The following is a 27951-nucleotide window of genomic DNA, read 5'->3' on the forward strand; positions in this document are numbered from 1 at the left end:
GAGCAGCCGACACTGGAGCGCCTGCAGTTCCTTGTTTGCTGTCTGGTTTTTGCTGGCTGTCTGACCCCCGTGGCCCTGGTCTAGACACTAATGACAGCCCGCTGAGCCTAATGCCTCCTGTCCGAGCACACAGCACACAGGAAAGAGCTGGACCAGGCCATTAGCATCATCCCACTGACCAGACGCTTATCATGTCTGAAGTTAATTGAAGGCTCTGATGGCTATTAGTGCCGAACTTAGCTGATGGAGAAACAATTGACTTGCCATGCAGCAATGCTGCTACATCTTGCAAGATGCAGTTTGATTGTGTGGGAATAAAGAACGGCATGTCTAATAAAACCGCTGAATGTGAACTTTATTTAAGCAATATTGCTTGGTGCAAGCTATCATGACTCATTACTTTCCTCCTCTGACTCAGGATAACTCAAAGTGCCACAGCTTCTGAGGGAGTCAACCGCACGAGGTCACAGCTAAATATAGTTTCCTGACACTTTTGACGCTTATAAACAACAATGGGATTAGTGTCCCAAAGAAATGACACGCAGCAATCTTCAATGACAGCCATCCTCTCTCCCTCAAATGTCATCCCGTTCCATCTCCTCACTTTGTCTTTTCACCTTGTTCCCCTGCCTCCCTCTCCCAGCGCTGAGTAGTCACATTCACCTTGGTGGTGTGCCAGTCCGTTGGCGTGCAGTGGGGATCTGTGTTATACACAAGCTTTTAGTTTGATTACATCTGGCCACTTCCTCTGTCCTTTATTTTTCCTGGAATAACTGTAAACTATGATGCATTCCTCCTCTTGTTCCCTGTCATCGACACTCCTCGTCGGATAAAAACAAAAAGGCAAAAGGAAGGAAGCAGTCTGAATCACCTTCGAGGCAGAGCGGACAGCATTGTGACTGAGGACATAGGTTAGGATAAAAAGAAAAACACGACTTGGAAAAACTGTGAAGTCAAGAGAAAAGCGGTTTTCATTTTCTCCTTCCCACTGGGGGCTTTTTTGAGCTTTCAGATATGAGCGTTGCTGGGTAAGGGCGTGGTGTGTCAGCACTGAAACTCACAAAAATAAAAATAAAAAGATGGCCAGAAGAATCAGAGTGAGTGAACAAGACAGCCTGCAGCAACTTGTAAAAAGAGGTGAACAAGAAGGACCAGAGAGCAGAGAGTGAGGAAAGAAATAAGAGTGAGAAACAGTGAGTAGAAGTAAAGAGAAAGCAACACCCACAGGGCTTCAAAGCAAAGGATGCAGGAGACATATTGGATGGGGAAAACAACCAGCTATTGTTTCGACTAAGCTGCATTGATTCTTTGATTTTCTTCTTTTTCTTTTACCTGACATCCTGCGAACTGAGAGGCACTACGTGGATCCCGAGGGGCCCTCCTCCATTGGACACCTCTACTGGCTTGAGCAGGGATCTGCAGGACAATGATGGATGAGGCCGAGAGGACGAGAAGAAGGAGGAGGCAGGGGGAGACATGCATGCATAAAAAAAAAACAGGAATGACATGAAAATGTAGAAAAGCAGGATATAAAAGACAACACGGTCCAACATGAAGATATTGATGGGATGTATGGGATGGGGGTTGGTGCAGCCTTAATGGTGGAGGCTGCATTCTGTTGTCTATGCAAAGTCATCCATTACAAAGTCTGGCTGTTGGACCCCAGGGTCACTTAGGGACCTAAATGGAGACTCCAATTAAGTGATTAAGATCAGATTGGTGTGCTAAAAAGGAACAGATTAATTGAAAAACGTGTGAGGGAAGGGAGGAGGAGGAGAAGGTTAATTTGTGTAGATAAAGACATGAAGACAAATGAACACAAGCAACCGTTGAAGCAGATGTGTGTGATGATGTGGTCTTTGTCATGTGGTAATAGGGTTGGGTTTAGGTGTTTAGTGATGATGTTATGGCAATTATTAACCTTACTGGTATCATTTTGATAAATTAAAAGGTCAGTTCACCAATTATTTAAAATAAAGTTTTTCTTAGCTGTAGCCGTATCTAGCTATGCTGATATGTTGTGTTTTATTTGCCCAGGTTTTGAGATTCCTGAAGCCACCCCATATAAAATGGAATTAGATTTGTGGTGGACAGACCGATAGACTGACATTGCCATCCCTAAAGCCCCACCGCTAATGTAGCTAGAACTTCACATAATTCATATAACAAACTAAAACAAAATTTGATTGTGGTGGCAGAGGATCAAGGATATCTCTTATCTGGACAAAAAAAGACCAACATTATCTACATAGGTCGATACCAGAACGGGTGAAGAATACATGTTTCTGTATTTTGGAACCCCAAAGACATACTGTACTGTATATAGCTGGTTGGGGGATTGGGGTTGGGTGGGGTGGGGGTGGAGGGGGTTGGGGGGGGAATCACTCACTCTAGACTCAACACAGGAGAATATTCCAATGAGGAATCGGCCCTCCCTATTGGCTCAATCCTTTCAATCCTCCTTTCTTGTCTCCTCCGCTCTTCTTCCTCCTCCTCCTAAAAGGAAATAAAGAAAAAAAGAAAGGATAAATCATTGTTCCAGCAAAGTAAAAGAGTCAGACTCTCAATTTGGCTGTGCTTGCATCCCATACTCCCCTGCCTATATCTTCCCTCTGGCTTTTAATCCAATTACCTGCAGGAACGAGTAACAACCTCAATTCTAAATCAAAAGAGACTTTCAGTAGAGTACAGACGGGACCGCTGATGCCCCAGCCAAAAACTTCAGTGACTGTAGTGACAAAGTGGCCCTGATCGATGGCTCCTGCTCAATCAATCAGGTCTGGCCCGGGGCGTGGCACTGCTGCTGGGGTTTTGCGGTGATTCGATCAGGTCTAGAGAGAAGCAAAGTGGTCGCGCCCACTATCATTTGTTTCTCTCACTCTCTTCATTTCATTTACTCATCTTCCTTCAGGGCCATTAGGCAGCGGGGCCGGGAGGCGGTGGCGTTTACAGGCCAGCCAGACGTCTGAGGATTTAACTAGGCTCTGGAACGAGAGAAGTTTCATGCTCTCCTTTAATGGGGGATAACATTTTCATCTGAGCTCTCTTTATGGGGATGGTACAGATTGAGCAGGGCACTTACGGTATATGCAGTGCCGACGTCCTGCAGGTAGAATATGAGGGGGGGCATATTTAAAGGGATACTTCACCGATTTAGCATTAAGCTTTGTATCAGTAGAAACAAGGTAGTATTTTTGAATGACCATGCTTCCCGCCCTCATGTCCCCCTGAGACGAGAGATCTCCGTATTGTGGGTCTGGAAAAAAATCTTCCGATGACGTAAAACGACGATTTTTGCGTCATCGGAAGATTTTTTGCCCAGAGGCAATGGACTACAGCCAGTAGTAGGAGCTACTTCCGCATGTTTTCAACCCACCCATAGGGGGTTGGACTGTCATCTTTCTCCGAGAATTGCCAAAGCAAAACGAGCGTCAGCCATCTTGAATCTTCGCTATTGGCTTCTCAGCAGAAAACTTTTAGATAGATAGATAGATAGATAGATAGATAGATAGATAGATAGATTTATTAATCCCGAAGGAAATTTTTTGTTTTTGTGGAAACATGGCTGAACAACATGGCTGCTCTGTCGCCGGGTAAGACTAGCTAGTCGGTGCAGAAATGGGGTGCTTGTATCCAACTAACTGCTAACTGCTGGTGGAGTTTGTGACTGTTAAATGCCGACCATTATACATTTCCACGCAAATTTACAGCTGTGTTTATACTCGTGTTTACAGCCCACCAAGCGCTAATGCTAGTATACGTGTTATCTGAACTTTACGGAGCATATAATGTGTGTGCAGTGCACAAAATGTAGTTTCCTATGTCGTTTTTATATACCGTATTTTCCGGACTATAAGTCACACTTTTTTTCCTACTTTGGCTGGTCCTGCGACTTATATATCAAAATATATATAATTTAACATGTTTTTTTTTTATGTTTTTATGTTAATTCATACTGAAAACATTACCGTCTACAGCCGCGAGAGGGCGCTCTAGGCTTGTGACAACTAGAATGCTTCTCCTAAAGACAACTGAGAAAGAAAAGAGATAACAAACTGCAGGTAGTAAAATATGCAGCCCGAAAACGGTAATCGAGCAGCAGAAAGAAAGTTTGAAATGAGGGAGAAACTTGTGAGGGACTGGCGAAAAGGTGACTCTTACTGCAATGAAGAAAACAAAGAAAGCTAATCGGCTAATCGCGGGCTGAAAGCAAGATAGCCAGAGCTGGAGGAACGAGTCGGGAGGGGCTCGTAAACGGTGCAGTTACGTCTCCACGCCTTTTAATACATCCATGCTCCACGCCCTGGTAGCTGGTTGTTCTGGTGCTATAGTATAGTTCAATAACTGTTAATGTGTTACGTTAACATACCGGACACCTACAGTATTCCGCCTGTTGTTCTGGGTGCTATTGTGTAGTTGACAGATGAAAAAAAACTAAAATTCTAAATAAATGAAATGTTTCGTGTATATGGTTGAAATGACAATAAAACACACATGAGTTGAGTTGACTGTCTCACTGTCTGTCTGTCTGTCTGTCTGTCTGTAAACGGTAGGCGTGGCTTGGGAGTATACGCTAAAGCAGCGAAGCAAGTGCATTCTGGGATTTGGTGTCTTTTATCCACGAGCCAAAAACAAATTTTCTGGCTTTTTCTTGGGAAAAAAATTCACATTTCTACTACATAAGTGACCCAATTTAAAGATATATTCATCCTTCCAACGGTGAAATATCCTTTAATAATACAAGGTTCAATTTGAACTAACCATATGCTGAAGGTTAGCTACAGGAGGAGGTGGACAAGTTCATCAACACGTGACAAGCACATTGAACATCAAAATTTTAAATTTGAAAGGACAAAGTCATTTCAGTTTTTGCTTTCAGTTCCGTTCGTGACAGCTCATCCTTGTGTCTTTGTGTGCGTGTGTGTGTGTGTTTGTGTATAACTGTCATTCTTTTTATAGTGGTGCCTTTTATATTCAATTCAATGTTCAATATGTTCAAAAAAAGAATGTTGGAAGTTATTTCCTTTAATTTGTTTTAAATTCAACAAGAAATTTGTTGTGTTTTAGCAGAATCCCAAAAGCAGCAGAAATGCAGAACTGAGTACACTTTAATATATGTCTATCGCAAGTAATATCATTATCGCGATATTCAACGTTATCGTATATTGCATGTTTTCCTAGTATCCTAGGGTGTGTCTTTTTTTCCTCCACTTTTTTCATGTTTCTGTTTCACTAAGTGTGTGTGTGTGTGTGTGTGTGTGTGTGTATGTGTGTGTGAGAGAGAGAGAGAGAGAGAAAGAGAGAGAGAGAGAGTGTTTCTGTGTGTGTGTTTCTGTGTGTGTGTGTGAGCTTGTCAGCCCCCAGACAGCACGTCACCTCCTTGGGAGGGTCTGCTGAAATGCTTTGTTAGCCGCCTTCTCCCTGCCCTCACCCCTTACCTTCCTCTTTCTCTCTCTTTTAGTAAAATGTCAAGCACATCCAAATAGGTCTTGTGGTGTGGTTACTTTATGGAAATGGATTCTACCCTTTTCAGAGCCCAGGATATCTTTGGCGACACACAGGCGCGGCACAGAGGGACTCTCTCCCCTATTTATTTATAAGAGTGGGGGCATGAAATTTTCATCAGCAGTCAACCTTAAGAGACCTCGACTCACCCTACCTGTCTGTTTCCCCTCTCTAACCGTTCGGTATGAAAATGAGTCAGTCAATCAGTCCGGACTGCCTTTAATTACGTGTCAGCTGAGGTCCCAGGTGCCTCACGGGGCCATTATCCACAAAGCCTTTTTATGAAACCCCCAGGTGGGTTGGCTGGATTTTTTTAATACATATGCTGTGCACAAAGGACCTGGCCACCTGTAAGGAATCTATGAATAAAGACAGGGCAAAGTGTGGAGAAGGCAGGTGAAACTGGAAAAGAAGAATAAATATAAGCACATATGCTGTGAGTATATGCTATGTGACGAGATTGGCAGAAACAGAGATATGAAAGCCAAAGGAACACGTTGACTTTAAAAAGTTCATACCCAGCACAAAATGATGGTGGTCGACGTCTTTGTCTCATTAGACAACAGAGTGATCTGATTCACAGTGTATCATCCCAGAGAGTGGCATGTAATTAACTTCAGTAATAGTAGCTCTCAGCAACAATCTCCTGTCTGTTAGTTTGTTCCTGTAGATGGCAAGTGGTTGTGATTTCCCTCCTAGCATCTTTCTGCTGAAATGTAAGAAAAACTATAGATAATAATGGAATGGAATAGAGAACAAGTAAAGAATAAGGAAAGACTATCTGTGAGTAATAGTGTCAGAGCACCAAGGTGAAGGGATTCTTCACTTGCACCAGGCCAAAAGCACAGCACAAGCAGTTGAGTGTGTGAATTAAGGCATGGATACCCGACCCGAGGCCGACGGGTCCCGACGGGTCCCGACGGTACCCGACGGGCCGGGCTGGGTTCGGACAGATATTTAGAAATTATGGTTGGGGTCGGGTCGGGCTCGGTCGGGTCGGGCTCGGTCACATCAGCGCGATAAGGAATTTGTTGTAAAATGGTGCTGTGGCTCCTTTTAAGAGAGCTCTGTGCGTGTGAGTTTGTGTGTGTGTGAGTGTGTGTGGTAAGTGGGCAGAAAAGAGATAGAAAAGAGGATCAGACGTGTTGTAGATGCAACCGGAGCAGAGTTAGTGGTTATTCATGTTATAACGTCGGCCCTGGAGGTAACGAGTCTCTCCTGGTTTTCTGATCAGGGTCGGAAACGAAGCGATCAGGAAAGGTTAACCCATTGAACATTTTAACAGCTTATTAACGTGCGCTTGTTGCCCCGTATGCGCTGATGCGCTCATCTGTTGACATTTCCGAATGCCTTCCTACAGTTGCTTAATAAAAAAGGGCTTTCCACACAAACAAACGAAGCCTACATGTGTCATTAGTATGAGAGGAAAAAAGATGAGATTTTAACGGTGTCGGGCTCGGGTCAGGCTCGGACATAAATTTCTTAAAGCCTGTCGGGCTTGGGCCGGGTTCGGACACGGTTCTGTCGGACGCGGGCCAGGCTCAGACAGAAAAATTCGGCCCGATCCGGACTCTAGTGTGAATGTGAGAAAGATAAAATTACCAAAAGATGGCACAAGTAGATATCAGAGCAGCACTAGGACAATGTGATATTTCTATTCAGGTATATTCCAGACGACTGGTGTGAAAAACCAAGAGGAACTGTGAAAATGACATGAAAAGTAAGAAGGAACTCTGTGATGAAAAAGAAAGACATTGAGTGAACAAAACCAGAGTGAGTTTGCAATGAAGAAGAGAAAAGGTGGGTCATTGTGAATGAGGGTAATGGGACAGAAAAGATAATGTAGGCCTCAATCAGCCTCAGCAAATTCTTGCTTTGTTCAAAGTGGGGAAATATGCTAACAGGATGAGATTGTCACTTGTTTCAAGAACTCTCTTAACGGTTTTCTTCTTGATACAAGCACAGTCATTTACAGTCATTTACAGCCGTACATGCCACTGATTCAGATACTGACTTTCCGTACGAGGTCATCTGTGGAACAGTCAAATTACTTCAGATATTAAAGTGGAGGATTTGTAATGTTTTTTGTGAAAAATATACTAATGTTTACCACATTTAAAGTGAAACATACGGTCATAATATCTAGCTGAAACAAAAAACACACCCGTCTTACACTACTGGTGTTTGGATGTAAGAGCACATTTTCTCAGCCATTGTGAAAGTTTTCATGCGCGTATTTGAATGCACAACATGCTTCAACTGCTAGTAAATTTGCACTATAAACAGAAACACATGATTGACACTTGACACTAGATTCAAAAGATAATGACGACAGGGGCCACTGTGGTTCATTAGAGTCAAAACGGGGCTATCCAACCAGCAAGGGTGCAGCCTCTTCATTAGAGACTCTGGACAAAGACTGTGCTCTAACACGTCTAAGACTGAATATAATAAATAATTACTTATTAAGATTGACATTTCAGGCAGCGAAGTCCTTCAGGATAGCTGCTGACTTCTTTCTATAGTGGCTGAGTTGAGTGTGTGTTGTAGGGGTTAGTGTCTCCCTGTGACCAGGGCAGAAGAAGAAGCCATCTCCCTTCATATTCACTGCCAGCCCACTTATTGTCTGTCCTCGTGTCGGTGGTAAAGCCGTGCACTGAGTGACAGCAGAGGAGAGGCGCAGGCTAAATATACATCCATCTCTCTCTCTGCCCCTCCACTCGCCCTCTCTTCCGTCCTTCTTTGTCTTTCCATCATGCTGAATCTATCCCTTCCCCCTCTCCAAAAACCCTCCATTTCTTCCTCCCCTGAGTGCTTTTAGCACCCTGTTGATCCCTTGGTAACCAGTGGAGTGGGGAAGCAACAAAGCTTTTCAGCTCTTCATGGCACTCATTCCTTGCTATCTCTCTCTTTCTCTCTCTCTCTCTCTCTCTCTGCTTCACTCCCTCCCTCCCATCCAGTAGGGAGGGCTCGGAGCCCTGATCTTTGGCCAGAAATCCACCAGCCTTTTTTTAACAATGAAGTAAAGCATAAAGCAAGGAGTGGCACATTGGCCATCGGACAGCTGCAGCATTAGATTATTGAGACTCATATAAGAAAGAGATAGAGCAACAGAGAGAGAGAGAGAGAGAGAGAGAGAGAGAGAGAGAGAGAGAGAGAGAGAGAGCCGCAAAGTGCAGTCTTGTTACCTTCATATGGACAGACAGGTTAGAATGGTGAGAGGACCAAGCAAGAGGCGAAGAGTGGGAGGGAGGGAGCAGCTGTCTGCTCACGAAGGAAAACACTGTACACACACACACACACACACACACACACACACACTCTCTAAAGCCCACTGCCTGGGGTTGGGGCAAAGGGTGTGTGTTGAGGAGCTGTCATCCTCCATCAACCACTGTACTAAAGGACACCTACTGTAAGTGTGTGTGTGTGTGTGTGTGTGTGTGTGTGTGTGTGTGTGTGTGTGTGTGTGTGTGTGTGTGTCTGTCATGTCATTAGCCATGGGCAAGTACAACATGTAGCTGTTAGGGGAAAGAGGGGGAGAAGGGCTGGGGACTCCCTCCTGAGCCCATCTTTGGCGTCAAGGGCTTAACAAGGACAAGTTCAAAGGTCGCAGCAAATGGTGTGTTCCTGGCCACCACCCCTCCTTTAGGGCTGAGGTCCACATCTGTGTGACAGCTTCATGTGTGGAACAGGCCTCCCTGTCAGAGGATGTCACACGTTCCCTTACAATGGGCCGACTGTGCCCAGCAGAACAATGGAGGCCATAGAACAGGATATAGAATTATTTATCAAAATGAACAATGTGGCGTGTTCGCTGTTTGAAAAAAATAAAGGAAACAAGCAGTTTAACTGGAGCATTTAGTAAAATGGCTGTTGAAATATTTACAAAGACTGCCCTCTGACCTGATCTGGCCAGCTAAAAATATGAAACGTTAATTGTGCGAGGTGACATACGCCCCTTGTGAAAACATGAATCTAGCCAAAGGTAACAAACGATGGCAATATGTGTTCTCAGTGAGCAGAGGTGTAAGAAAGAAAGAAAAAAAAGCAGCAGAGGCGGAGGCTTTTCCTCTTCCTCACAAAAGGTTAAGGAGCCATAATTGTACCCTCATTACCTCCAGTTAATACAGTTTGACTAAACACTGTACAACAGACAAGACCTAAAAGGACTTTACAGTACCGCTGCATTGCACAATGGCATTGACATACAAAGACAAGCTGCCGGTAATAACTCTTAATTGTCCCATTAAAGTTCCTTTGACCTCACGAAGCAATTACCAATACTTTTCCATTTTAACCGGAGCCAGAAACTCGCTGTTTTCAATCAGCAGTGTAAAATAAGCCTTTATGGCATTGGACACAAAGATTTTTCACCTAAATTTGAACCACAGATGATCCCAACTTGTGTTCTTCAAAATAAAGCAGCTGCCTTGACCAGCTGCTGATGGATAGAATGTGCAGTGTGTAACATGACCTGGTCATAGCTGTGACAGAATTGACCATACATGGATTATTCTGCATGTTACAGAAGGTCTTTTATCCCCCATATCCATGCCTCAGAGGAAACTGCCATCGGGGCCAAATTACGCACCAACATGGCCTCTGTGAATAGATTGGATGTGACTGTTGCTCCGAAAGACCCAGCCCCACCCTCTCCGCCATCGTTAACCCTTCATTCCCCCCCCAGCCCATCGGACTCCAATGCCATTAAAACAACCAATACGTCACAGTGACTAAGATTATGAGACACTTATTTACATTTATGTTGGCGATGGGGGAACATTATGAAAGGCTGAGCGAAGAGTTAAACTGGTTAGTGGATGATGAAGGGTCATAATGACCTCCTTCATTCTACCCACAAGTTCCATAAATGGCACTTAATGGTTGTCAGCAGAGAAGCAAAAGCCAGTTTCAGCATACCGTCTTATCTTCTTCATATTGTTATGATCTTAAGGGTCACGAGGATGTAAGCTAATGGTGATTTCAACACATAGCAGTGAGAATGTATTGTGTTGCTGTGAAGAGAGTTGTACACAGAATATACAGCGTAGTGCCTACTGTATTGGGCAGTCTTTAAATAAATGTTTCATTCCTTTTGCAATCTATTAGCTCCCTGTTGGACTAGAAACTGCAGATCTGGAAGAAAATATAAGCAGTGTGGCCCTGGTGCTATCTCTTGCTTTGTATGTGTGTGAGGGAGAGAGACAGAGAGAGTGAGGTTACACAGTAACAGTCCTATGTTTGTGTGCCAAGGGGAGAAGCTGAGGCGGCGGCTGTCCTCTGATGAGGACATGTGTTGTCTTTCATATTTCACACCATGCACCCATGGGCTCCAGGCTTCTTCAAAGGAGAGCACTCGCACTCCACATTAGATGTACTATTCCTTTTGATAATGACGACAGGGAGTCAAATATGTGTTGTTGTGCTAGGTTAAGACAGTGGGGAGTGGGGTTTGTTTGGGTATCAAGAACCTGTTTTTTTTAACCTGTTTTCTTGTCAATTATTTTAAGAAACAAGGATGTGTTACTAAGTGAGCTTTTTGATTTCACTCATCGACCCTGACAGCAAAAAAAGCAAAGTTTGGATTTACCTTAGAGTCCTGTGTTTCCGTATATATCGTTGGAACGCTTGTGCCAATGCACATGTATACTGCTTACAAGACAGCAGCGATAAACATTAAATGACTGTTGAGGAAAACTGTCTGAAAAGACAAAGAACTTTCTGCAGCATGGTTTCTGAATGTAGCATTTTTTAATAGCATTTTCATAGCCATAAGGCCTCATCATCTATGAGCTAGCACTTTAAAAATAATAAAATTACTGTTTTTATGATGCAGGTAGTCTTTACGTTTAAAAAAAATGTTTTTACCCAAACTATTTGACAACAGCAAGAGCCAGAAGTGGATAAGTATCCAAATCAATATTAATCACAATATCGTGACTAAATGATAACCAACACCAGTGGGGGTATATTAATATATCTCCATTCTCAATTACATAATTTCCTGCCAGTGATATGCATGATATATTGTATTCCCAGTTGGCCAAGTTCAATTTCACTCCCCCATCCCAGTGCCTTATTTTAATCAACAAAGATCTCCAGCCTTTAAATCTGTCTCTCTTTGTTTTGTTCTGGAAAGACATGGCTTCTGGCTCATAAAAGTTCAGGCTCTGCGGGGATTTACTTGAGGCAAATTACAGGGACAGACAGGTTACTAATGCTGTTAAGCAAATTAAATCAGAGATGTGGGTCGGCATTTGTCCACATCAGGACGGAGAGCAGCGAGATGTGTCTGTTTAATGATATTTGGAAAAAACAAAGGCCTGTCTCTCTTTACTTCACTCATTCGCCCTATTTGTCTCTCAACTACAATCTAAGTCTCTTCTTTTGTCTCTGCCTGCAACAGTGAGACCTGCTTTGTGCGGAATACATCATCTGCCAGCGCCTGTTTCATATCAGGCCTGGACTGATCTATCAATGACACAGCTGCCTTTGCCTTTGCCCACTGTATCGTTAAATTGCACTTTAATTAAATTAGGCCTGCTAATTATGAGGGTTTAAATCAATCACCAGGTCAATAACAAAGGCCTAAAGCGGACGGAGAGGCCCGAGACTTTTTCTAAACCTCATCAATAACAGCCGCAACCGGAGCAGACCGCTCCTGTACCAGAGAGCCGGAGGTTCAAACGGGTAGGAATTACTGTGAATTAAGTTATCGTCACCGGCTTTTGTCCAGAGCACTTCTTACTCTTACAAGCTCTGTGAATAATGTATGTTTGAATACAGTCAACGTGTTTCAAAGAGTTTGAATGTGCATAGCATTTTGCATTAGAATAGCACTTCAAAGGTGTGTTTGAAGCAGATTTGGAGTTTTTGGTGCATAAAAAATAGTTCAAAAGGGATATTATGACATTCCAGACACCTGGCTTAGGTGGAGGGAGGTGATTCTGAACAGATAATCCTGGGGGTTGAGTGCGCAGCCCAGCTGAGCGGACGGTCCCAGCTGAATCCCGGCTCTTTATCCATGCATTTAAAAAAGCGCTGCGGTGCTTTTCACAGATTAATCATCATTTTGAGCTTATTAAGTGGGAGGACAGTCTACTTTCCACTGCTCAGAACGTTTAATCCATCTTTCAAACTGTGAAGGTCAGTGAACAAATGTTACCCCCGTTGAAATAATAGCGGGTGCTTGAATTTCAATGAGAGCACCCGTGGTTCGGATCTGGATTGCAATTAAATACATTTTCATTTTTATTATTATTTTCAGTAGCCGCTCCTGCAATTACGTGAGTCAGAATCACACTGACTAATTGAGTAGCATGGTGGCTGCCAATAAACTACACTCCTTGCACTGCCAAATTGTCATCCAAACTATCTCATCCAACAGTTACTGTGATGCAAATGTGGCATCATCGACCATGGCTGCATTGGAAAAGAGATGTGGAGAGCAGCTATTCACGCAAGAATCTCATCATACAGGATGTTTTAACACACTGTGACCTCAGACTCTAAATACACTGAACATGAAGAAGGAGGGAATGAAAAAGAGGGAATGAGGGTGAATGATGTTGAACTATGAATAATTAAGTGGAAAGTAAAGCTTTGGTACACATTGCAGCAGGTTATTACAGGGGGTGAACGGTCTTTTCCACAGATCAGCCGTTGTTTGCTGTCTTGTTTGAGCAGGTGGGGTGTGTGTGTGTGTGTGTGTGTGTGTGTGTGTGTGTGTGTGTGTGTGTGTGTGTGTGTGTGTGTGTGTGTGTGTGTGGGGGGGGTGGGTGTTTGAGGTCTCATCTGTACCGTCATGGGATCAGTATAGGATGAAAGGGGGGCTTTTGATTTCATTTTAATTGGAAGCTGAAATTCTTGGATAAGGAGTAGACAGAAAGCCATTTGGTAAAGTCCTTGGTCTCAGCCAGGGCTAAATGAAGAGGGGCGTGTGGAGATGAGGGGCCTGTGGAGGGCCAGTAATGAAGAAACGTCCCAAAAGACTTTGGCACAGTCACAGTAATCTAGCGGACCCAGGAAGGGTCTTTAGTGGAGAATGGGGGAGGAAAGAGCAATGGAAGGGAGGTGAGGTGAAGGATGTAGGGGCCGCTTTCTGAACTAAACTAAAAAACTCAAAACAGCCTTGTAATTATTTAAATAATTAAATAATAAACAACGTTTAAATACGTGTGTGTGATTAAACAAGATATCGATTTATCAAAGGAGTGTGCTAGTTAGAGTCGAAGATACAATACAACAAGTGAATGCAATCACCGATGAGATAAGAGCACGAAGGAATCATCAGTGTCACAACAAACAAGACAGATCGGAGCACGCATAGTCCGTTTGCAGCATGTAAACATTGTACATGTAAAGACACACACCTACAAAACATGAACTGAGCACACCCTGAGGCCTAAGGCATACTTACATATCAAGGTATCTGTTCATGTTTCAGCCAATCATATAACAGCATCAGCAGGAGTCTCACTTTCCAACCCAACGGACACACATAAACCCCAACCTCCGCTCCACTGTTTTCTAAATGGAAAAGGCTGTCAACATGGTTCTGGTTGAAATGATGATTACATGCGGTAATATCAGAGTATGTTGTGATGGAGCTCAGTAGGGGTGCTATTCCACACAACAGCTCCCATGACCTGTATACCTAGACAACAAAGAGGAGATAATTCCAATGGAAAACTGCTCTGCAGAGAGAAGTGCAGCCCGTTACAGAGGTGCTCCTTGCTAGAACGACACCATTAGCGCTATCTTGGCTATTCCAAATTCAATGTGGGCATCCAGCTTTGAAACGCTCAAAAGGATTATACCAGCAATTTTGCATGTTTAACGGCAAAACATTTTCAAAAATATGGCATTGTTTTTGAGATTTTTCAATCTTTACAGACATTCCAGACATGAAATGACAACCCTTTTGTTTCATTGAAATATGAGGATTAGAACTAGCTTGAGATAGGTAATCTATTACTGGGAACATGGCGGCACCTTGATGAAAGTTACAGTACATGTTCATTTTAGGCTACTGCACTCAGGCGTGATATAATTTGTCTCCCAGGTGGTGAATTAATGTGTCGGTGGGATGCTCCCAACATCCAAGATTTTATATTTAGCTGACAAACATCAGCCTCCTTAATAAAAGATACAAAGCCCACATTATTATCATCTTTGTCTTCAGGTTTGAGTTTCTGAACACATAGCAAGTGAGTGCAATGCTGAAATCTGGAATATCAGAGCTTACTGTCAGAACTATTGATGTACCTGCCTAACACTATGTTTACTGTGATTATCCATGGTATCTAAAGCAAATTTAAAGTCTTAGTAAGTTCATCTTTATATACTCTACTGAAGGCTATGGACACCAATTGCATTGGACCTCCAATCATGCATCTGTGCTTTATGAATGGTAATGATAAGGTAAATAAAGGAATATATGACATACATTTTGAGATTTGATGGACACAAACACAAAGTTCTACTAGGTAACATCTTTATCGTGACGTGGCAGCATGACCCTTACAACCACACATGTTCTGTATACATCCTTTATAAGTTACTGTAGGGTTTTCTCTATCACATGTTGATACAAACTGGACAGAAATAGAAATGGCTCACAATCAAGAACAGAGCAATATCTGAATGAAACTCCAAATAATACATCTTAGTGGTACAGCACAGAGTGGTTGGCTACCATGGCTACATCTGTAAGGGAGGAACAGAAATGGACTGATTGGCCCGCTACCATCTCTCTCCTCCTCACCCTCTCTTTTTAGAGCCTTTCTATTCCACCATCTCCTTGGCTCTGAAATTAAACCATCTCATTCCTCTCTGTTCACATCTAACTGTGGCGGCTTTTGTTCTCCGGCCGATGCAAATGAAAGAAAATGAGATGGCGAAGCAGCCCCGTCTCATGTTTTCTCTGTGGATGTTTACTGTCGGCCTGGGCCTTATTACATTCCTTCAGCAACTTAAAAGCATTGGCCCCCTAATGGGACCTATAAAACAGTGAGAAAAGCCTATTGTGACAATGGACCTCATTGTGTCAGAGTGGACTCATTTGGCACTCTACTCCAGAGTGGAAATGTGTGGCATATAAAAAAAAGGCAGTGAGGGAAAGAAAGGGTGAGAAAGTATAAAGAAATCAAATAAATAGGAGTAAATGATTTCACACTGTGGGAAATCTGGCACTGCCAATCACCAATATCCATCTAGAACCTTAGTTTCTGGCATAAAAAAAGAGCTTTTTAGCCGTACCTATTGCAGAATATACTTTCCTTAGCATCTACTGTATATATTTGTTTCTCTCACGTCCTTTGAGTTGGAGTCATGTTTGGGTGTTGATTGTTTTTGAATGATCATTTAAAGCTCCATTGTGTAATTTTTTGAGTTGATTCTTAGCAAAAAAAAACTTTGTTCTTTCACAAATATGTACTCATTCATGTGTAATTACTTCCTCCAACTAATCAAAGTATTCTCATACGGGTAGAATCTGCCATTCAGAATCAGTCAGAATACATACGAGCGAGTCGCTGGAATGACGGCCACCAATGCGCCTCCATCTTTAAAATACATTAGCCAAAGAGGGACATACCTCCGCCTTTCGCGCTTTTAAACTCAGTGGCACCGTGACGAATGCCAGGGAGGGAGGGGGAGAAGATTACTCAGCGACTGCCGGCAGATTTGAAAGCCTGTTGAAAATGGAGGATTGCGCCTATTCTCGAGGACATGTAACGGAGACGCCAAGGAAGTTAAAAAGAGAACTGAAACAACAACGTGACTGTCAAAGCAACAACACCAAAGTTAATATTAGAGTGGCTTTTCCAAGATGGAAAGAGCTCACAAGGAGCAAGGATTTTAAAAGGGACACCGAAGTTGCCTGCTTTCTTCTCGAAAGGTAATTCAGCCTATTTGTGTAAATTTGAAGTTTTATAGTTGCTTGGCTAACTATAGCATGGTTGTGCATAACGCTAGAACGACGTCTAGGATACTTTTCCTCGCGTCAATGATGGAAAAGGATTGTCTACCTTGTAACATAAAAGGTAATCATATGTTTTCGTGATTTCCCTGGCAGACAACTCACGTCATGTGCAGTTGTAACACGGACTAGCTACAGCTGGAACAGCTGCGTGTAAATGATGGAGATACTAAGAGCTAATTTCGGTTTCATTGACATTGTTCATACTGCTCAGAGAAATATATTAAAAACACAAACCTCTGTTGCTTCTCTCCTACACTGTAAACATTGCCTTGTACTATTAATTTCGTACAATATACAGAATAACGATAGCACTGATACTTTACTAACATTAGCTTGCATGTTTGGGAACCTGATAGCTGATGTTAACAATGAAATGGTACCAAAATAACGTAAAACTATTATTATGCTGGAAGGAACTATTTTGGGTATGGCCACCGTAGGACTTTAAACACGCTTGGAATGGGGGGGCTAGAAAGTAATATTCAGTTGGTTATCATATACAATTTCACCACTAGATGGGAGAAATTCTTACACACTGTAGCTTTAAGGAAGGCATTCATTTTGCTCTGGCTGCCAACAAGAGGGATGTAATTAACTTCACAACAGCAACACCTTGGCTGAATATTGGACATGCTCCTCCTACAGAAGATCCCCACTCCCCTTCAAAGCTTAGTCACTGCCTCCTCTGAAAGAAAAAGTAATTGGATTCAACAAACAAATGTAGGAAGATAAGCACAAAAGGATTTCACCTTAAGGAGTGTGCATCTTCCTCTCCCAGCTTTGTTCTCTGCTGCCCACGTTGGTTTGGCTCCACGCTGGCGGCCCCGTTTTATTCCCTCAAGTCATTATTGTCTTCAGCTAAGGTGCCCCTGCTCCCTGTGATTTGTGGGTAATGAGCTGGCACCCCCCTGCCCGTATTCAATTATTCTCATTGAGAAAGTGATTTCTCACTCCACGGAGCAAATCAGAGAAGGCGAAAGCGTGAACTCTAATCAAGAATTAACACGTTCACAACCAGCAGTGCGGGAAAGGATAGCCACCCTGATACTGTAGACATGGTGTAGGAGTGGACAGGAAAGAGTGGAAAGACAGGCGAGGGTAGAGGGACAGACGATTGACAGTAGACGAGGTAAGCCGATTTTTCTCCTGTCCCTGGAAAACTTTGTCTTTAGGGTTTTGAATTGAGGATTTGAACAAAACTTGTCAAAAAAATGTGACGTGTTTACAACCTAAGCACAGACAGCCTTGCTGAAGGGCTGTTCGCGGTGATTGGGTCTGAGCAATAATTAACCACAAAGACAGGGAGCGGAAAGAGGAGGAAGATGAGTGCAAACTTAGGAGAAAAGAACACAGATGAGGAGAGATGAAAGCTCAGTGAGGAGGAACACAGGAGGAAAGAAGTACCTTTACATTTTAAACTAGATATGTCACTTTGCAAATAAATCAGGATGATACTAGTGTTTTATTAACCACTGAAAATCATGATGACTAAGTTTTAACTTCATTAATTCCAATGCAACATAGTGATCACATTCCACACTTGTATTGTTTTTGTTGTTTACTTTGATTTCCCATTCCCATTCCCATTTCTTTTTCAGAGGCTTTTACACCCTGATAAAACTAAAATTGTAAAAGAAAAAAAAAAAAAAAAAAAAAAAAGATTTCAGGGGGAAGTTTTTGCATATAAATAGTCCAATTTGAAAGATGGCACAAAAAGCTCTCGGGAGTGTCAAAAACGTCGCTATCAACCTTCTGAAGCCTGAATCAGTCAAACCCTAATCTGAACTGTCTCGTCACACACACACATCCACACACAGAGGAAGACAGGTTAAACATTTGCAGGCTACAGTACATAGAGCTGATAGAGAAGAGTGCTGGCAACTTTCAAAAAGTGTCTGCCGCCTCCTCTCCTGTTCAGACGAGATAAGAGAAGAGACATGATTTGCACGATTTTCAATGAAGTAAGAAAGGCAAGAAAACGAAGAAGAGCAAGAACAAATAACAGATATCTTGCTTAGAGGGGAAAGAAAAGGCCAACATTGCATGGAACTTTGTCATTGAACAACAGAGATTGACAGCTTTTGTTGTTCTTCTGCTTTCCAAAGAGGCTGATTCCCAATTCTGAGTAGAGCAACATTTTCAGCTTTGTCTCGCTTCCAGTCCCTTTTACTGGCGCTTTTCACATGCTGTCCTTGGGAACTACATTTGTCTGCCGTGTTATGTGCTTGGGATTAAGTTGTGAAAGTTGTTCTGAATTGTTAAGCAATTATTTCTATCATTCTTATTCTCTGTCTGTCCCGGTGTGTGTATGTTGTGTGTGTGTGTGTGTGTGTGTGTGTGTGTGTGTGTGTGTGTGTGTGTGTGTGTGTGTGTGTGTGTGTGTGTGTGTGTGTGTGTGTGGGTGAAGGTGAGAGGGGAGCCTTCCTGAATGCTAATAGACGCAGAGAGTCGAGTGAGAAAAGCTTCTGGGCAGAAAAGCTGGTGGATGATTAACTGTCGTGTACTCAATATAAATCACTCACTCTCTCGCTTTTTCTCTCTCTCTCTCACACACACACACACACACACACACACACACACACACACACACACACACACAGGTTAAGGTTAATGGTGATTATCACAGCCTTTTATTTTAAAAAAAGATGTTAAGTTAATAATGAGATGGTAATTAGCATTATTTTTTTATAATTGCTAATTTACAATCTATTTTCTCTGCTGTGGAATGAATCAAGAAAATGACACTACCAACAGTGTGTGTGTGTGTGTGTGTGTGTGTGTGTGTGTGTGTGTGTGTGTGTGTGTGTGTGTGTGTGTGTGTGTGTGTGTGTGTGTTTGTGTAATTCTGACACACTTATCGAATGACAGAATTACACTAAGTATGTCATATATTTTGCTTCAGGCTGTGTGCAGGACTCTACACACAGGTGGTGGCTGAAACATATAGAAGTAAAAGTACATAAGCAAATATATCTAATTAAGATTTTAAATCAGATTTTACTTCTAATTTTTTCATTTTTACATCCCCAAAACATTGGGAATAGTGATAATATTGATACTGCAATACAATATTGTACGTATGTAATAATAATACATCCTGCATTCTCACCTGAAGTTCACTCAACAACAGTTAGTCAAATCAATCAATAAGCACTACAAGTCAGTACAATGCTAAAGCTAACTGCCCACTTAGAGGTGAAAAGAGGAGGTGACCAGTACTAAATGAGGCTTAAAAAGCAGTGCAGGCCTTGCGAGATATTGTAGAAAAAAAGAACCCTGCTCTGTTCTGTCAGGGGTCATGACGTTCCGGCCGGGGTTCAGTGGAGATGGCTAATCAAGAGAGGAGAGGCCAGTGTGACGCTCAGGGTTACTTTGTTCTCACTCAGGTCCAAGGGTGGACTGGAGCATCTCTGGTTAGCTGCCATTTCCACAGCTCTCACACAGGAGGGAAAAAAAGGTCCTTCATGTAAAAAAAAAAAAAGGTAAAGCTTGTGTAATCTATTATCAGATTCTAAAATGATGTCTATTCTTAAGGCAGTTCTTTAATAGAGGTGAGATTATTCCACTACCTGAACATTTTACCTTCTGTTAAAAAGTCACTGGAAGAAAGTCACAATAAATCAGATAAGTGGTTTTATAAGTATTAGCTAGAATTATAAAAGTGACACTTTTTGCATGCAGTGTAGAAAGAGAGAAATTGAAAGAGGGCTATAAACAGGGATTATACATAATAGGGAAAAAAGGAATAAGAGAGAAAAAAAATGTATTTTTTGTGGCTACTGCTGTGTGCTTGGAATCAATGTTGAATACACAGCAGCACCTACTGGTTGCCTGACTGGTCAGGCCCACTGGGCAGCAATTAGAAAAGACATATGGTGAGTACATCTTGCATGTATGCATTGAAGAGTTCTTCCATAGACTAAACATGCACAAGGGCTCTCGTCTACTCATGCAACATCTTTGGAGCCGGCTAACCTTCCTGTGTGTGTTTCAGGTGAAATTAAAAGGCATGTCCTGGATAAGTGCAAGACACAGGAGCCGACAGCAGGACTGACCGCACTGCTCTGGAATTTGGGTTGCTTCTTTTTCTGTGCACTCTTCTGCACACGACAAAACCTCCCGACCTGCTCTTTATCAAACACCAGCCCAGACTGATCTAAACCTAATGCACGCACAGTGCAAACACTGCATCCCCCAGAAAGCCCTGGAGAGAAGAGAAAACACGTGAGCTCTCCTCTGCAACCTTACCCATCCACTGTATACGTCCCTAAGTCATTCAGAGAGATGGGTACAAACAGAAAGAGAGAGACAGAAAGAAAGAAAGAAAGAAAGAAAGAAAGAAAGAAAGAAAGAAAGAAAGAAAGAAAGAAAGAAAGAAAGAAAGAAAGAAAGAAAGAAAGAGAGGCTGTGTCAGGCAGGCAGGCTTTGGGGGTTATTGCTGTGTTTTCTCTCCATGCTCAACTACTCTAACATTGCCCGCAGCTTGCCTCGGGGTCTGCAGACTGTGTGGGCTTCACCAGCAAGCTAGTCAGGAGAGTAGACGAAGTTCACTCACCAACAACAGCGCATAAAATTAAATGCTAACTTTATTCAGAATTAACCCACTGAAGGGTTTTCCAAAGTCATTGCTTTTTTTTTTTTTTTTTTTTGTATTCTGATTCTGAGATGTTTGCCACTGTTTTCATTTAAAAAAATATATATATACTGTATATATATATAACAAGTGCAAATTAACCTTGGTTTGGCCGTATAGTCTCAAGAAAACAAACTGACTTGCATTTACAAGGTATTGGGTGTTATAATATGTCCGTCCGTTATGACTATTGGTCATGATGGCTTTTTACTCACAACTGCCACTGTAGAGATTTAAGACAATGATATTGGAATACAAGCCTACAGTTTTCCAAATCACTTCAATTGAACTGAAACCAGCTCAAGTAGTTATTTCTGAGTCAAACTGAAAATCTACCGAGTAAGGAGACCCCTGGAAAGCCCTCGAACTGTTGTAGAGAATCCACTTGGAGGGCAACACATAGTACAAATACATGTGAAATACTGTAGCTGTACCTGTACCTGTACTCAGGTTGACAAATACTGGAATTATTCTTTAAAGAAAGTCACATTTCTTCACAGGATTTGCAAATGTTACACTTTAGGAAAAAAAAAAATTCATACTCATATATTCATTTTTTTTATTTATATTTTATAGCCATTACTGTGATTATGCAAAAGCAAAGCTTCATGGTGAGAACACCAGTATAACAACTGTTGGCTTCTAACTGAAGTGAGAGAGGCAGAAAAATGAGAGAAAAAAAAAAAAAAGATTAGATGAATCAGTTCACAAATGCCAATCTGTGTTTGTTTGGTAAGAAATCTTTGACGCAAAACTATAAAAAGCAAGGAGTGTCTACACACTGCTCCTGGCTCTCTTCTTCCAGCTTGAAGTTGAACAAAGTCAACTCCTTTCAACGTGTTGGCTCGATTATTTAGTTGGGCACCTCGCCACTTTGGTTTCCTTTAAAACTCGCCAGACAAGGTGTCTCATTTAGACAACAAAGAGAGGGAGGCACGCAGACAGTTGGAGGCTTGATCAAAGATGTCTGATCAGAGCTGTTTCCACTCAGACATGTTTTTGACTCCGTTATTTAACGCTTAGTTACACCGGGTTTTTTTTTTCTGTATCTCTAAATCTCTCTAAACTCTGAACTTTTCGGGTCCACTTCAAATATCTCTGTCTCACCCCATGTCAGCCATTTTGATAGGGTTAAATCCCTCTATGATTGACAGCTGGTGTCATTCCCGCCTCTGGTACAGCTTATGATAATAGCCTCTGGTCCCTCATCAAGGCTGCAAAATAATACAGTGGAGAGGCACTCAGCCAGATCCGAATGTGTGTGCGCATTTCTATGCATGCATGTTTGTGTGTGTGTGTGTGTGTTGTGTGTGTGTGTGTGTGTGTGTGTGTGTGTATGTGATGCTGAGCGGGAAGGCCCATTAGCATTCATCAGTGGGATAATAGGCCAACGTTAATGTCAGCTGTTTATATAAAGAATAACTCATAAGGCCTTGGCGTATATGGGCTGATAGAGCATGCTTTTCTCCATGCCACATTTGTGTGTGTGTGTGTGTGTGTGTGTGTGTGTGTGTGTGTGTGTGTGTGTGTGTGTGTGTGTGTGTGTGTGTGTGTGTGTGTGTGTGTGTGTGTGTAAGGGTGGCGAGGGATTGAAGGCCTGGAGCTCCCGAAGTCTCAGATGGAATTGTTTGACACTAAAGTGAATTTATTGACTGGTTAGATAAACATAAGACAAGGCAGGCATACTTTCCAGATACAACTAGAGGGGCGAGACAGCCTTGTGATCAGTGTGCATGCTGAACATTTGCACAAAAGAAAAGCAGTCAAAAGCACAAAAACTAACACAAATCACTGCATTTTTAAAAAACACGCTCATCAAATTCATGAAATTGTGTTTTTATCAAGATTTATCATAGATTCTAGGTTTAAGGGAGGATCAACTTAATCCCCCACAATACTGACCCCCCACAATACTGCCCCTTACTATAGTCAAGTTGTGTAATGTAAAATAAAACGCTGACAGAACCACTCCTGCATCTCCTCTGCAGCCCAGCTTTAAATCCCTCACTGAGTTTATTGCATCTGGGTTCTCGTGATGACGACTGAATCACACTTTGTACAGTTACTGGTCCAACTTCCACAGAACCTCTTTGGTATTTTAAGCATAGAAGTCAGTGTGTCGTCATAGTCCACCTGACTTATACCTAATTTATAGCAGGGGGGTGGGAAGGCCTGCTTAAAAATAAATGGTTAAGTGAAGCACTTTAAGAGTGTACCAAAAAAGCACAGCTGCCTAAACTACATCGGCCATTAAAGGAAAAGATGTGCTTAAAAAATTAAGGCACAGTATGATTCAGAGAGGGGGTGCATGAAGATAACAAAAGATGCTAATGTTGTATGACGCAGACACCCACACACCCACACGCGAGCGCACACACACGCATGCACGCACACACATACATATATACACATATATATATATTTATATATATATATATATATGTGTGTGTGTGATAAGTAAGTAATAAGTGTGATGCCCTTTTCCAAGTTTTCTTTGTTTTTGCTTTTATTTTAACTCATAAAGCAGAACAATAAAGTACAAGAGATAAAGAATCTACGATAAACAAACAACTGCTAATTGGTGTGATTTTCCTAAAACCTTGGTGCATGTTAGTGTGTGTGTGTGTGTGTGTGTGTGTGTGTGTGTGTGTGTACACTCATTATCTCTGCCAGCGCTTTAGCACTGATCACAATTCTTTTTAATTAACCCACGCGGCGTATTTTTATCTTCCAGTTCGATGCTGCTGTGCTGCCCGCCCATCAAGAAGACAAAGAAGACAAAATATCAAACATGTGTGGGAGGGAAAGGCAGCGATAGAGCCTGAGATACAGTGAGTCAAGGAAAGAAACAACTTGAGCAACAAGAGGCCTCTTTGAAACCATCACAGTATCACTTCTAATGAGCGGATTTGTGTTTTGTGAATCATCTTAGTCATACAGCTGTCAGATTACAAAGACTTAGGTAGCACGAAGAATTAGCTACCGGGTGGATGCTTAAACTCCGTGTCACTCTCGCTGTTATTCATTAAATGTTTACATACTGATGTTGGTATGACTCCTGCTCTGAAATAATAATTGTGTATTTTATGAGATATTTCTTAATGAGTATTTACCTGGAAACTTGGATTTGGGAAATGTATTTCTTTATAAACAAATGTGTGCCTATGGTGCACTGTTTGTGTCTTCTTTAAGCTACTTGGAACATTTCTACTACAGCTACTGTGGTTTAACAATTACTAATCATGGAAATGAATAAAACAGATACAGTTACAGTCAAATCAAAATGTGCTAAAATGAGTGGATAGAGGGTCCAGTTTAACACTGCAACTTCAGCTAACTTTAGTAGGGCTGCAACTAACGATTATTTTAATAATCGATTAATCTGTCGATTATTTTTTCGATTAATCGATGAATCGGATAAAAAAAACTAAAGCATTCATTTACATCAACTCAATACATACTTACATACATACTTGTTGTTTTAGTTAATAGTTGTGTAAAGGTAATTAACCCAAGAGCAGATACAGACAAGACACACACACACACACACACACACACACACTTGAAGCTTATTCATTAAATTATTACCATCATTGTAGTAAGTGCAAGTTAAGTTCATTTATACAACACACACAAAAATATTTGTCAACAATAACTGATATGGGACAAAGCACAGAATATATACATGACAACAGATTAAAAAATTAATGGGCCAAAAAAAAAGGCGAGTGAATAAAACCGTATCTTTAGTCTTGCAAACTATACCACCCCTGTATTACTACTGTTTAACGAGCTAACGCTAGCTTGTCATGCTAGTTATCTCCGCGACTGAGTGGCGTAATAGTTGCACGACACAACGAATCGATAGTGAAATTCGTTGCCAACTTTTTTAATAATCAAATTTTATCGATTTTATCGATTCGTTGTTGCAGCCCTAAACTTTAGGATAATTGTTTTTTAATGTTAAGGTAGACACAGCATCATCCACCAGCATGAGGCTACACGTTTTAATGTTTTCATTTTTAAACTTCAACTGAAGGATGCATATGAATAAAACATAAACCCACAAGATTAACAGAGTTATGTTTAATCATCTGATACAAATCTGTTGACTTGAGGCCTTAAAAAGTGTTTAACCACTATGAAGCAACATATACATTAACGTATACTGTATGTATACGTGCATCAATGATGAATTCAAAAATGTAGGGTGGATCTGATTTTAATTATTACATATACAAAACTGTTATTAAAAACAAATATGTGCTGTCAGTTTCTCAGATGTGAGGATTTGCTGTTTTCCTCTGTAAAAAGTTTGCGTGTGTGGTTTGTGGCATGGCAAGACATCCTATTCGAGCAATACTGCAGTAGCTTCAGATGCACAAAACCCACATTGCACTAAAAAAAGCTTATTTTCCTGACAGACTGTCTAGCCAGAGACAAATACTGTAATAGAACGGTTAAGAATGAAAATACTTTCTCAAAGAACGGTGGCCAATGATACACAACCTTGGACGGGTTAGTTTTCAATGAGACTAAAAAGAGAAAGGCAGACAGACCACCCAGAAAACAACAGCACGGGAGCCCATACATTCAGGTGAGAACCCTGGCAAGCTGAGTGGAATATAACACAGGAAAGTTGTTTGTGAAATAAGCCAACGGCAACGCGTTTAGCAGCTTGAATATCGATCGACTTCTTTTCATTTTGACGGTTCTATTGTTCCTTCAAATGACTTGTGCATTTGCTTTACTCTTCTTTCCGTATCACAATATTCCACACACTTTCTATGCTCCTTTTCTCATTCTATAACATGAAGGTGGGATAGATTAAACACCTCCTACATGAATCAGATTAGGTAGGTGAGGTAGTGACGGGCAGAGAGGGACAGAAAAACTGGGAGAAATCCTCTTCACGTCGAGCTCAGTGAGTCCGACACCTTCCAAGGTCATTTCTGCTCTCCCAGCAGAGAGCCTCTGTCACTTTTAATAACTTTTAAAGGGAACATATTTTCTCTCTTCTGACAGGCTGAGGAGCAGAGGGACCAGTCGCAGAGTGAGACAATCACAAAGTGCCAACAGAGCAAGGAGGTGTGAAGTGAGGAGACAAGCCTACGATGACTAACAATGTTCGCGGTTACTTTATGAAAAGCATCGCCACGTAGAACAGAAGTATGAAGTCTGATGTCAGCCACCGTTTCTCTTGCAACCAGTGAGCAACCAGTCGGCCAGTAATCACTACTCTGTTATCTGTCACTGTTGTGCTTACAATTGCTGTAACTCTATGGCAGGGTATGATGCATTATGACACAATGCAGCGTGCTACTTTAAAATTAGTTAGTTAAAATAGTGCGCAACTATTTTATTTTAATGAACGACTCGTTACGGTCAAGCCATTCCCAAATAAGTTGCTACAAAGCTAATTAAGCCAGTTCCACAAAACTCTCTCTGTATATCTTGGTATGGCAATGTTTACAAAATGGTGTCGTCCGGCGACTTTTGCACGCAGAAACTCGAGTGATGCGTTTCCCATCACCGCTAAAAAAGCAGCGTCCAGCTTTAGAGACGAAGACAAGATTATAGCCTATTCTGAAGAGTCCATCATGTTTTTTTTAATCATCTGTGTCCTCCTTGATTTAACAGGATGAATGCTACTAGCAACTGTAGGGAGGTGGGGTGGGGGTGGTGCGCGATCACCGCGTCATGTGGATGCTGCAACAGTGTTGTCATTACTTAGAATTCTTCATGGGGGCGACAAAAAATACGCATTACAGCTTTAAGGTGCTGGATTCATGTTTTTACCAAATGACATATGTTACATGTAACTGTCACTCAGTGGGATATATTATTATGGCAGCACGGCCGCAAAGTGGACATGAAACCTATTCTTGTATGCAGCTAATAATACCTGAAATGGCCAGCATACAGTACGTATGATCACATTTTTGTGATGTTTGTCGTGTTTCTCCCAAATTTAAAATCTGTATGCCTCACAGTTGGGGACTCATCAGGATCCTTTTCAAGTAAGGAAACATGAGGCATGGGATTGCGGTTACACTAAAAACTGAGGTGGTGGCCCAACACAAACTGTATTTAACGCAGTGGTGGGCAGTTTGTTTTTCAGCATATTGTACTTCAAGTGGTCAAAGAGAAAACTAAACTTCTGCACCTCCTCGTGGCTCTGTTTTCAGGCTTTAGAAAATCTAGCCCGTGACGGGAGACTATGGCCAATCACAGGTCATTTAAGGGAGAGAGACTAGGGAGAGGGAACACTGCAGGGAGAGGTGTTACTCTGCTTGAAATTCTGGCGTTTTCATGGCCTGACATGCTTATGATTGCTAATGTTTTCAAACAAGTTGTCTTTTCCTGTCTTGAAACCTTAATAAATGACCCTATTTTTTGTGGTAAAGTCCACCCCCATACCTGTTCCTGTCTGTCAAGCCATCGGTCCACCATTGGATGGTTGGCGCTCAGGGAAGATCGAGTCATTTCCCTCTGGAACTGAGTGGTCCAGCCACTCGCATCACGTGGAAGACTCCGATAGGCCTGGCCTCCCCTACCCTGCAGAAGAACAGGAAGAGGTGGAGAGCTGAACATCACTGCATGACCATTCTCCATGTTTTTGGCCTTTACACGGACAGTTTTGTGGGTTGGTGATATCTATAGCAGCTGGATGACAGACATTTTGTGGTGGATGGGAGTTAGTATATCTTGGACTTGTGCCACATACCAATACTGTATGGTTCGTTCAAGTCTCACTCCATCCAACCCTCACCCCTAACCCTTTCCCACAGCTAAACCTGAGCCATTACTAAAAGGTCTATTACAATAA

At 41.9% G+C, this 27951-nt stretch overlaps 1 protein-coding gene across 9 annotated transcripts in view; it reads right to left on the reverse strand.

The window, feature by feature from the left end:
- Positions 1–27951, reverse strand: part of LOC120552354 (partitioning defective 3 homolog) — a 382624-nt gene that overhangs the window by 195239 nt on the left and 159434 nt on the right. For all 9 annotated transcript variants that reach the window (XM_039790356.1, XM_039790350.1, XM_039790354.1 and 6 more), the window contains exons 5-7: positions 27543–27680; positions 2390–2496; positions 1333–1416 (exon numbers count right to left, since the gene is read on the reverse strand). In XM_039790356.1, the coding sequence (XP_039646290.1) occupies positions 1333–1416; positions 2390–2496; positions 27543–27680 (329 nt within the window). The remainder of the gene's footprint in view (positions 1–1332; positions 1417–2389; positions 2497–27542; positions 27681–27951) is intronic.

Source organism: Perca fluviatilis, chromosome 22 (assembly GCF_010015445.1).
Source record: "Perca fluviatilis chromosome 22, GENO_Pfluv_1.0, whole genome shotgun sequence".
NCBI lineage: Eukaryota > Metazoa > Chordata > Actinopteri > Perciformes > Percidae > Perca > Perca fluviatilis.